Raw genomic sequence first — 12991 nt, 5'->3', positions numbered from 1 at the left:
CAAATATCTTTAGAAAACAAAGCCGTTGAGTATCTGAATCTGAGCTGTCAATCAAGAATTATATGAACTTATATTACTCAAAGAACAAGTTCTTAAATTTAATATTAACAGAATTGAATAATAACAAGGTTAATGTCTGAAAACGTAAAGCTTTTAGCCGCTATTCTGTTGCAGTAGGTGTCTTCGTTTACGCGAAATAGAGCAATAGAACTGAGGTCGTCTGATTCAGAATAACCAAACTAAAGTCGTTCTAGGCTCATCTAAGAAATTGTTCCGAATCAACATGTTTACATGAACTGTATAAAAAGTACTAATAAACGCACTATATACTTCATATATTTCTATTTTGTCCTCTCCGCAGAAACAAACTGCGCAAATAGAACAGGCATCGTACTGCAGGAAGTGTCACAAATGTCTCGGACTGTGAGCCAGTAGATCTAACAGTAAGTGTTTAGGTGTCCAACTAGATGTAGACTAGTTGTTTTATCAGGCTAAGACCGTGCTGTTTACACGATCATGTCGTAATTAGACTGACAGTGTGAGGTTAGTATTGTACCAATAGTGTGCATGTCAGTGTAACTAAAGAAGTAATATTTATAATATTTATTAGTAATATTATTAAGTGATATTTCGACACTGTTTCTTTGTATGACAGTGATTGAGTTAGTCTGTGACCCACTATGCACTTATAGAACACATTTTTCCTGCCTCTGTCTTCTTTTCCACTTTGCAGTGATACTCTTCACTACACCCACGTTTTTGAGTTTGTTTTAGTGCTGTAAGATTACAGTTTAAACTTTATGCATTATTTGCTCATTTTAATAAACTATATTTTGTACTTATAAAGTTAGTAAAGGTGCCTGTCTACACCAAAGCTCTTCAAAAAATGAATGACTGTTTCTCTTCTGAGAACATTAAGCGAGAAAATACTGTAATGTTTCACTTATAGGCACGTGAATGTCTTGGTCGTGACTCGTTAAACGGAGATCTTGGCTGCAGTTCGGACTGTGAACCAGTAGATCTGACAGAACGTCTTTACACGTCCAACTCGGCTACGTGTTTTGAACTGGCTAAGACAGTGATTTTATACGATCGTGTGTTAGTTCAACTAACAGTGTCAGACTAGTATTGTACCAACGGTGCGCATGTAAATCTAGCTAATAATTTATGAAGTTCTGCGCTGTTTATTTGTGTGACAGTGATTTGGAGTATGCACTTATTATAAAAACACATCTTTACTGCCCTCTTTTGCAGTTTAGCCAGGGCTTTAGCCTGGTAGTGATCTTGACACTAACCTCTCTGTGATCACATGAGGATGTTTACATTTGCATTTATAAAATTTAGCAGACATTCTTATCCTGAGCGACTTACAAAGGTGCTTTATTTATGTTTTTTGTAGCGACACAACAAATCACTTCTGTAAGTCTCTCTGGACAAGGGTGTCTGCCATATGCAGTAAATGTAAATATTGTAATTGGATATGTGTTCTGATTATTAATCTGCATGTGCGTGTTTGCAGGTGTACAGCTATAATCTGTAGGAGGAGACATGACCTCCAAAATACGTGTCTCTGGGGAACAGCACACACAGAAAAGAGACAGGTGAGAGAACATAAATAAACATACTTGCAGTGCATAGGTTTGTGCACTTATTTACTTGGGATATCTGAATAAATCTATATTTATTGCATTTAGTAGATGTTCTTAGCCACACAGACCTCTTAAAAGTGCTTTGATATCCATTCACAAAACCCTTGAATAGTACCAGCAGGTAACAATCTTAAATCAGATACTGCCAGAAACAGTTGTCTCTACTGAGACAGAGACACAATGCATAATACAAAGATGAAAGATAAGTATAAACTTCAGAAAGTTTAAGACCAGCTTAATGTAATGTAAAGTTGCTCTCTGGTATAACTCTGGTCAACTTGAAGATCACTTAGTAAATAACAAGAAACATAATAATGAATTTAGTGTTTTCAACATCTTTGTATGAATTCTTTAAAAAACATTCAATAAAAATCGCAACGATAGACATAAATACATATTAATTTATATTTGCACCATTTATACACACATTAGTATTTTGGCCTTAAAATAATATATTTTTAATTGTGTATGTTAGTCTGATTCAGGGTAAGAGATCAGACTCCCCGGAACCCAGCAGTGTATCCATGAAGAGTGACCAGTCAATGGACATTCCATTACAGTTCAGAGAGGGAGTGTATCCTACTGAACTCAGGTAAGGATGACGTAGGGAATGTGACTGTTCTACTGAGCTCAGGTAAGAGTGAGTCCTCCGCTTACACTTCAGAGAGGGAGTTTATCCATCTGAGCTCAGGTAAAGATGATGTAGGGAATGTGACTGTTCTCCAGAGCTCAGGTAAGATGGAGTCCTCTACTTACACTTCAGAGAGGGAACGTGTTCTGATGAGAGGTGATGGTCTTGATAGACCATCGATAGAGATAAATACATATTAATTTATATTTGCACCATTTATACACACATTAGTATTTTGGCATTACAACAATATGTTTTTAATTGTGTATGTTAGTCTGATGCAGGGTAAGAGATCAGACTCCCCGGAACCCAGCTGTGTGTCCATGAAGAGTGACAAGTCGATGGACCCTAAACGTCAGTTCAGAGAGGGAGTGTGTCCTACTGAGCTCAGGTAAGGATGATGTAGGGAATGTGATTGTTCTACTGAGCTCAGGTAAGGATGATGTAGGGAATGTGACTGTTCTACTGAGCTCAGGTAAGGATGATGTAGGGAATGTGATTGTTCTACTGAGCTGAGGTAAGCATGATGTAGGGAATGTGACTGTTCTACTGAGCTCAGGTAAGGATGATGTAGGGAATGTGACTGTTCTACTGAGCTCAGGTTAGGATGATGTAGGGAATGTGACTGTTCTCCTGAGCTCAGGTAAGATGGAGTCCTCCACTTACACTTCAGAGAGGGAGAGTGTTCTGATGAGAGTTGATGATCTCCTGGTTTAGGACAGTGTTCCTCACTCCCAATCCCACCTGATCAAACTCACTCAGCTCATTATGAAGCCCTTCATGAGCTCCATCAGTTCATCCATAGTTTTAGTTTTGAGGCCATGACACTAAAATATCTGCCCCTACAGAGACCAATCTTAACTTATGGATAGAGAGAAGACCTGCATCAGAAGACCTAAGTGTATGGGTGGAGCAGTATGGATGTAGGAGTTCAGCTAAGTAGGGAGGTGCAAGACCATGCAGAGCTTTGAATGTAAGCAGGATGAGTTTATACTGAATGTGTTGAGGGACAGGGAGCCAGTGTAACTGATGTAGAATCGGGGTGTTGTGGGCTGACATTTTTTAACATCTAAGAGAATTCTGGGATGTAAATGAAGAGAGAGTTGCAGTAATCAAGATGGGATGTGATGAAAGCATGAACCAGAGTTTCAGCACCTTGTCTGGAGAGCATGGGCCTAAGTCTACTGATATTGTGACTGTAAAAAAAAAGGCATTTTTAACCATTGACATGATGTGGGGTTGAAAGAGTAAGGAGTACACCAAAGTTCCAAAATGCAGTTGATGATTTGACCAAGACCCATCTAGACTGAGTTTAAAATCAGTTAATTTAGCGATTATGGATTTAGAACCAATAACTAAAATTTTATTTTGTAAGGATTTAACTCTAGGAAGTTTATGTTCATCCACTGTTTGAGATCTTTGATACAAGAGAGTAAAGCAGGAAGTGGTAAGGTAGTGTTACCTTTGGTGTTACTATAAATCTGAGTGTCATCAGCATAACAGTGGAAACGGAGACCATGCCTGCGGATAATCTGACCAAGGGGCAACATATCGATTAAATAGGAGAGGACCAGGCACCGATCCCTAGAGAACATCTTGGGTAACGATAACAGTGTGTGATTTGTGTTTACCAAGTGTGACAAAATGTGATCTATTAGAGATATAGGAGATAAACCATTCAAGAACTGTATTAGTAATCCCAATGTCTGAGAGGCAGCTGATAAGTATGTTATGGTTTAATTGTGTCAAACACAGCACTTCTATCTAGAAGATCTAGAAGGAGGAGAACACACAGGGCACCAGAGTCAGTAGAGAGAAGGGGATCATTGAAACCATGTAACAGGGCTCTCTCAGTGTTGTGCATAGTATGGAAGTCAGATTGGAAAGGTTCAAATAGATCCTGAGTATTTAAGAAAGATTGCAGTTGAGAGGCTGGAACCCAGATTAGACAGGGGAGACTGGAAATGGGTCAGTAATTATCAAGTAGTGCAGCATTTAGTCCTGTTTTATAAAGAATGGCAGTTAAAGCTGAGGTTTTGAGAGCTGTAGGGACAGAATCCGAAGGGAAGCATTAATGAGAAGACATGGGAGAAATAGCAGAAGAACACTTAAGAAGAGGAGTTGGGGCAGGATCCAGCTGTAGGTAGATGAGCTGGATTTAGCTACAGTAGTAATGCTGTTACTGAACATTGCTGAGCTCCTCTTTTAATGACTAGACAAAAACAAACTCTCTTGATTACAGTTTAAGTTTCAAGTTTGGTTTATTTGTCATGTACATAGTCATACATAGTATAGTAATGGTTTGAGAGTGCTCTGTCCAAACTGAGGGAAAAAAACAGGGGTACATAAGGAAATATCTCTCTCTCTCTCTCTCTCTCTCTCTATATATATATATATATATATATATATATATATATAAAACAATGTATGTACAATATATGTATAATATGTTTATCAGGCTTTGCCAGACATGTAGCACAAATGTTTAGTCCGTGGATCAGTGTGTGTTTACATGTGCACATAGTCTGGATAATATTATTCTAGAACACATGTTTTAATCAGCCTAAGCTTAGGTCAACTAAGACACTATGTCACACTATAACAATCAGACTGTAATATTAACATGATCATATCTAAGTAAGACAGTTGTAGACTAATATAAGATCATGGGTGTACATGTAAACATAGATAGTGAGGGGTTAACACTTGTGTAACAGTTGATTAATCTGCTTGTATTATTCCTAGAAATACAAAAATCTTGGTGTTATCTTTGATCCAGAGCTCAGATTTGATCAGCAAATCAATTCTGTTATTAGGAATAATTTTTACAAGTTCAGAGAAATTTCCCAAAATCAAATTCTTTGTTCATGCTTAGGAACAAGTCATCTACTCACTGGCACTCAGAGTTGTTCAGATCAGCTGTTGGCTGTTCTAAAATCTCGGCTGAAGCTGAAGTGTGACTGTGTCTGTTCCACAGTCTTGACTGAAGCTGAAGTGTGACTGTGTCTGTTCTACATTCTCAACTGAAGCTAAAGTGTGACTGTGTCTGTTCTACAGTCTCGACTGAAGCTGAAGTGTGACTGTGTCTGTTCCACAGTCTCGACTGAAGCTGAAGTGTGACTGTGTCTGTTCCACAGTCTCGACTGAAGCTGAAGTGTGACTGTGTCTGTTCAGTTGCAGCACTGAGGCTGTGGAACAGTCCTTCTCTGAATATCAGCTCTGCTCCCTCTTGTGCAGATTTCAAACACTTCTTTTTACTCTGACATTTTCATTTCTCTGTCCATGTTTATGTTTGATGGCACATTTCCTTTTGTTTTACATTTCACAGGTTTTTGTTAAGATATTTTTCCTAACTTTCCACAGCACTTTGATCATTGCTGTTGTGGTAAATGTGCTCTATAAATAAAATGTAATTATTTTCTAACAAATCATCTTGTAAAGGAGCCCTTTTGTCTGTTTTGCTTTCCCGTGTCGTCCTTTGTTTATTGTTGCATCTGTGTGTTGTCCTTCTCCCTGCTCCTCCCACCATTCCTGCCACTCCCCAGCCTAACTCCACCCACCATTCCTGCCAAAGCCCCAGCCTAACTCCTCCCACCATTCCGGCCACTTTCCAGCCTAACTCCTCCCACCATTCCTGCCACATCCCAGCCTAACTCCACCCACCATTCCTGCCACTCCCCAGCCTAATTCCACCTACCATTCCTGCCACTCTCCAGCCTAACTCCACCCACCATTCCTGCCAATCCCCAGCCTAACTCCTCCCACCATTCCTGCCACTCCCCAGCCTAACTCCTCCCACCATTCCTGCCACTCCCCAGCCTAACTCCTCCCACCATTCCTGCCACTTTCCAGCCTAACTCCACCCACCATTCCTGCCACTTTCTGAACTAACTCCACCTGCCATTTCAGCCACTTGTCCTTAGTCTCTGCATTGTTCTCTTCCCAGATTCGTCCATGTATATACTTCTCCTGTTTCCTGTCTTCCTGTTCTTGTTTGTTGACCTTTGTTTTCTTGTGGCTGAGTGTGTTTAGCACATTTGCTTTACTTTCACTTTCTATTAAATGCCTTTTTGAGTTTCTACACTCACACCTGCATCCTGATCCTTTCTGCTGCCGCACACCAGGCAGCATCACAGATCTATTATGAAATGCAGAAACACAAGTGTTGATAATATATAATCTTGTATAATATCTACTTGTCTGTATAATCATGTGTTGTGCAGGTATGAATGTGCTACATATTCCTCCATAAAGGTCTGTTGTGTTTGTCCACAGTGTACAAAGAGAAAAAGCAGAACTCACCTACAGAAAACAATTGAGTCCATATTCAAGGTATGTAAGTGTGGGGGTGATTTCTAGTATATTTGGGTTTTAGGATGTAACAGCAGTAATAAGATTACTTTTTCCATTAAGTAATGAGTACAGTAATCCCATTACAATTTTAGATAAGTGATGAGTAATGCATTACTTTTTTTAAGTAACTACCCAAACACTGCCAGAATGTTCTCCATCATGAAACAAAATCATGTAGTGATCTCTCTCTGTAACAATGGTGGTGTTTTTTTGATTGTCTGTTGCTGTTTATTCCTAACCAGGAGCTGGAGCACAAAGTCGTCTCTCTGGTGAAGAAGGAGCTGAAGAAGTTTAAGAAGCTGCTGAGTCCAGATTACCCAGCATGCTCTGAGAGAGAGATGGAGGATGAGGAGGATCAGAGCAGTGCCAGAGAGGGGGCGCTGAAGATCACACTGCATGTGCTGGGGAACATGAACCAGACAGACCTTGCTAACACACTACAGACCAGTAAGAGCTCTGGATCATGGCTTTATGATGACAGTATCACTATAACTAAATTTTGTCCTCTGTGTTTGTGCAAAGTGTTTCATGGTTTTGATAAATGGTTTTGATAAACTTCAACATCAAAGATAACAAGAAAATAAAATATTTGTGATCATGTTCTTCTGTTTATTAGAGCTATTCTCTGAATATCAACGAAATCTCAAACACAAACTAATGGATACATTTAAAAGAATTAATGAAGGAATTTCCCAACAAGGAAGCTCAACTCTTCTGAATGAGATCTACACAGAGCTCTACATCACAGAGGGAGGGAGTGGGGAGGTCAATAATGAACACGAGGTGAGACAGATTGAGACAGCATCCAGGAGACCAGCAACACAGGAGACACCCATCAAATGCAATGACCTCTTTAAAGACAAACCCATCAGAAGAGTGCTGACTAAAGGAGTTGCTGGAATTGGGAAAACGGTCTCTGTTCAGAAGTTCATTCTGGACTGGGCTGAAGGAAGAGCAAATCAGGACGTCCTCTTCATATTTCCACTTCCTTTTAGGGAGCTGAATTTGATGAAGGAGAAAATGTTCAGTCTGATGGATCTGCTTCATCACTTTTTCCCAGAAACAAAACAATTACAATTAATACACTGTGATGCTTACAAAGTCATTTTCATCTTTGATGGTCTGGATGAGTGTCGACTTCCTCTAGATTTCCAGAACAATGAGAACTTGTGGAATGTAACAGAGTCGACCTCGGTGTATGTGCTGCTGACAAACCTCATCAAGGGGAATCTGCTTCCCTCTGCTCTCTTCTGGATAACCTCTCGACCTGCAGCAGCCAATCAGATCCCTCCTGAGTGTGTTGATCAGGTAACAGAGGTACGAGGGTTCAGTGACCCTCAGAAAGAGGAGTACTTCAGGAAGAGAATCAGTGACCAGAGCCTGGCCAACAAAATCATCACACACATGAAGTCATCAAGAAGCCTCTACATCATGTGTCACATTCCAGTCTTCTGTTGGATTGCAGCCACTGTTCTAGAGAGAATGTTGGGTGAAGCAGAGAGTGGAGAGATCCCCAAGACTCTGACTCAAATGTTCACACACTTTCTGATCTTTCAGATCAAACACAAGGATAGAAAGTACCATGGAAACACTGACACTGATCCTCAACAGACTAAAAAGACAATTCTGTCACTGGGAAAACTGGCTTTCCAACAGCTGGAAAAGGGCAACCTGATCTTCTATGAGGAAGACCTAAGAGAGTGTGGCATTGATGTCAAAGTAGTGTCACTGTACTCAGGAGTGTGTACCCAAATCTTCAGAGAGGAGTCTGGGCTTCACCTGGGGAAGGTGTTCAGCTTTGTGCATCTGAGCATTCAGGAGTTTCTGGCTGCTTTATATACATATCTCTCCTTCATCTCCAAAAAGAAAAAATGTGTTGAAACAGCAAAAGAAAGGTCTCTTTAAAAGATCAACCATGTCTGACTTCCTTATGAATGCAGTGGACAAGGCCTTACAGAGTGAAAACGAACATCTGGACCTTTTCCTCCGCTTCCTTCTGGGTCTCTCACTGGAGTCCAATCAGACTCTCTTACAAGGCCTACTGACACAGAGGAAAAGAAGCTCTCACAGCAAAGAGGAAACAGTCAACTACATCAAGGAGAAGATCAGGGAGAATCCCTCTCCAGAGAAATCCATCAATCTGTTCCACTGTCTGAGTGAACTAAAGGATCATTCTCTAGTACTGGAAGTCCAGACATACCTGAGCAGAGGAGGTGACCATTGTCTCCATGGAGCCAGTCTCTCTCCAGCTCAGTGGTCAGCTCTGGTGTTTGTGTTGCTGAACTCAGAAGAGGAGCTGGATGAGTTTGACCTGAGTAAATATGACCCATCAGAGGAATGTCTACTGAGACTGCTTCCAGTGGTCACAGCATCCAGAAAAGCTGTGTGAGTATTTTCATTCATAAACACATTACTGCACTGGTGTTAGTACATCATGATCTCCATCATAAGGTACTTTTGTTAATTTGTAAGTGTTTCCTAAACCCCTTTGTAACTAATGTATCATGTACCCTAATTACTATTTAAGGTGTTAGCTGAACCACTCATTAATCCTAAAGAATTTACACACACACACACACACACACACACACACACACACACACACACACACACACACACACACACACACACACACACACACACACACACACACACATCTCTCTTTTACCCACATTAACATTCTCTTTCACATTTTCACAGCCAGTTATGGAAACAGATGCAGGCCAAGATGTAACATGTGTAAAACATAATAAATTTACCTGAATTAATTATAATTACAAAGATATTAGAGTAAATTCTGTTGTGTAGCCCAGTGTAGGTGAGAATGTGTAACTAACTTTAGAAAATTACTCATCTGAGTTGTATTTCTGAGCTGGTGTATGCAAAGTAGTCTTGTTTTTTTTTCCACTTTTCCTGAACATGTTTCTGTTTCTGTGTGTCTGCCCTTTTTACCAAAGTCTGCTGTTTGGTCTTCCTAGTGCTGACCTTTGCCTGTTAACACTGTTTGCTTTTTGGACTGTGGACTGGTTGTTGTTCCTCGTATTTAAATGAGACTTTTCCCCATTTTATACAAACCAGCGCTGGACTCTGCTCCTGCCCTCCCGCTGACAGTGAGAACAAAGATGAGCACAGCAGTGGGGGGAGATGAGAACAAAACTACATAGACCAGAGTTTGGACTACAACTCAGAATAATGGGTTCAGTCTTCTGTATATGACCCATAATAGTCCACATATTCAAACCAGCTGATGGACAAACCTGAAAACATAAATACCTGTTGTGATGGTGGCGGCACAGAGGAAGCGAAAGGCAAGGTTGAGCCAAAGTGCTCTTTATTCTGCATTGTCAATACGTGAAAAACCACAACAAATAATCAACGATACTCAGTCCTAACACTCTGTGTAGCGATGTACAGGGTGGAAGTGAGTAGTCCGGCGTTCCACTAATGTGCAGCGCTTTCTCTCAGGACCTGTGAGTTTAAATAGAGAGAGAGAACACGGGACAGGTGAAGGTGATTAGTAGGCAGGGGACTGGGAACAAGGCAGGGATGTAGTGCGCTCCCTAGCAGGAGTGGGCGTGTCCCTCCTTCTGGATGCCCGGCCAACCGTGACACCTGGCAAATATAAGCAATCCCTTAAAACTGTTTAAAAAAAGAAATGACAGGTCTTCTCTCTGACTAGTCACTGTTGTGTCTGAAAATAATCATAGTTTACTAAGCAAGTCTTTACTAAATAAATACATCTTTATTTATTTATCTTTGAACCATGTTTATTCAGTGAATACATGGTAATATTTTACATTTCCCTTGTTCAAGATTATTGAAACTGATATTGAAGGCCTTGCATAGTGTGTCTCTAAAAGAGCAACTTTGTTAAAGAGTAGCTTCTCGTCTTCTATTAATATAAGCTCCTGGCTGCACCCACAAATGCTGCTCTCTCAGGCTCAAGTGGTGATCTTCAGCTGGGTCCTGCCTGAGACACCCAGCAGATGCAGCAGGACTAGAGCAGGTGAAGGGTACTGTGGAGAGACAGGCTGAGGGGATGGAGATGGACATTCTTCTCCACACACATCAGTTCCTCCTCTTATCCTAAGAGACACTGATGAGCCAGTATATCCAGGGCTTTCTCCTCTTCTGGGGTTTGTGTGGATATCACTCCCCACTGCTCAGTGTGAACTGCCTGCACTTAATCTCTGCACAATATCATCACACTGCTTCTTTCTCTGTTACACAAACTAACAGTTTTGTTCAGTTTCCTCCACAGGAATATGGAACTCCATGATTATAAAATTGTATTCACCCTTCTGTGATGTTTAACAGGTTAAGGAGGATGCGGGGACGAGGCACGTTAAACATAACATACATTTTAATCATAAGCACAACTCAACACACACAAACACACTACATATGTCAAACACCGTACCATGACACTTCTGTCTGTCCTCCAATACTTTAGTGTCTGAATCAGTGGCTGTTTATACTGTTAGTGTCTTTGATCAGTTTATAGTAATTCAGTTTGCACTGTCAATGTATTGTTTGCCTGTTGACCTGTGGGACTGTTTCCAAACTTAGTGAGCAGTGGAGCTAACAAAGAAGCAGTTTTAATTTGTTTATTTTCTTGTTAACAGTGCTCTGAATTAACACACCTCACACACAGTGTGTCACCCCCCCCCCCAACACCACACATTGTAACTTTTTGTGTGTGTGGTTGTGTGGGGGTGAGGCAGTGTGATTGTGATTATGTGTTTGCATTTGTGTAAGCGCACATGCTCATTAGTATAGGGTGTGTGTGCGTGTACTGATCTGTAAATGTGAGGGGTTTTTCTCCTCTCTGCAGGCTGGATAACTGCAGTATTACAGATGAAGGCTGTGCTGCTCTGGCTTCAGCTCTGAGGTCAAACCCCTCATCACACCTGAGAGAGCTGAATCTGAACTTCAATAAACCAGGTGACTCAGGAGTGAAGCAGCTCTCTGCTCTACTGGAGGATCCACACTGTAAACTGGAGAAACTACAGTGAGTTACTGATTTACTGTCTCTTTATATACACACACACACACACACACACACACACACAAGCACACATACATACACATACAGTCAAACCCAATATCCTCGCACACATATGCGCACACTCAATATCATCAGTCAGTATCCTCAAACACACACGCACAAATACACACTGTCATTAAGCTCTCTCTCTCCCTCTCTCTCTCACACACACAAACACACAGTCAGTATCCTCTCACGTGTACACATTCAGTATCCACACACACACACATGCACACACAAACATGGAGTCAATATCCCCACACACACAAATACATACACACAGATATAATTGCTATTACCCTCTTCTTCTTTCTGACACACACATTCCATCACTGTATTAATTAGATTCACATTTACTCACTCACACACTCACTCACTCATTCTCTCTATATACACACACACCATCACTGCATCACTATCACAACATGTGTATGTATACTGACCTGTAAGTGTGAGGAATTTCTCCTTCTCTCTACAGGCTGTATAACTGCAGTATTACAGATCAAGGTTGTGCTGCTCTGGCTTCAGCTCTGAGGTCAAACCCCTCATCACACCTGAGAGAGCTGAATCTGAACCACAATAAACCAGGAGACTCAGGAGTGAAGCAGCTCTCTGCTCTACTGGAGGATCCACACTGTAAACTGGAGAAACTACAGTGAGTTACTGACTTACTGCCTCTTTATACACACACACACACACAGTGTGAGAGGATGTTGTAAGTATCCTCTCTCACTCACACTCAGACACACACACACACACACACACACACACACACAGTGGGTGTCCTCTCACTCTCTGACCGTCGCTCACAAACACACACACACACACACGTGCTGTCAGTATCCTCTCACACACAGTCATTATCCTCTCACTCACACACAGACACACACAGTCAGAATCCTCTCTCTCACTCTCTCACACACATACACACACACACACACACACACACACACACACACAGTCAGTATCCTTTCACATGCATACACACACACACAAACACACGCAGAGTCAATATCCTCTGACTCTCACATGCAAGCACACACACACCCCCACCCCCCCCACACACAGTGGGTGTCCTATCACTCTTTCACACACACACACACACACACACACACACACACACACACACACACACACACATCTCTCTTTTACCCACATTAACATTCTCTTTCACATTTTCACAGCCAGTTATGGAAACAGATGCAGGCCAAGATGTAACATGTGTAAAACATAATAAATTTACCTGAATTAATTATAATTACAAAGATATTAGAGTAAATTCTGTTGTGTAGCCCAGTGTAGGTGAGAATG

General features: G+C 41.1%; 1 protein-coding gene and 1 pseudogene across 1 annotated transcript in view; both read left to right on the top strand.

Annotated features, from left to right (window-relative positions):
- The first annotated feature begins 397 nt into the window (after nt 1–397).
- LOC145656196 (NLR family CARD domain-containing protein 3-like) lies at nt 398–11502 on the top strand (annotated as a pseudogene).
- Nucleotides 11436–12991, top strand: part of LOC145656195 (ribonuclease inhibitor-like) — a gene marked incomplete at its 5' end in the record, with an annotated part of 8485 nt that continues 6929 nt past the window's right edge. The window contains 2 exons of the mRNA XM_081709563.1: nt 11436–11644; nt 12159–12335. Coding sequence (XP_081565689.1) covers nt 11436–11644; nt 12159–12335 — 386 coding nt within the window. The remainder of the gene's footprint in view (nt 11645–12158; nt 12336–12991) is intronic.

This window comes from Electrophorus electricus, unplaced genomic scaffold (assembly GCF_041902795.1).
Source record: "Electrophorus electricus isolate QZ-2024a unplaced genomic scaffold, ASM4190279v1 Scaffold58, whole genome shotgun sequence".
Lineage (NCBI taxonomy): Eukaryota > Metazoa > Chordata > Actinopteri > Gymnotiformes > Gymnotidae > Electrophorus > Electrophorus electricus.
This window is presented reverse-complemented; position numbering and strand designations above follow the sequence as displayed.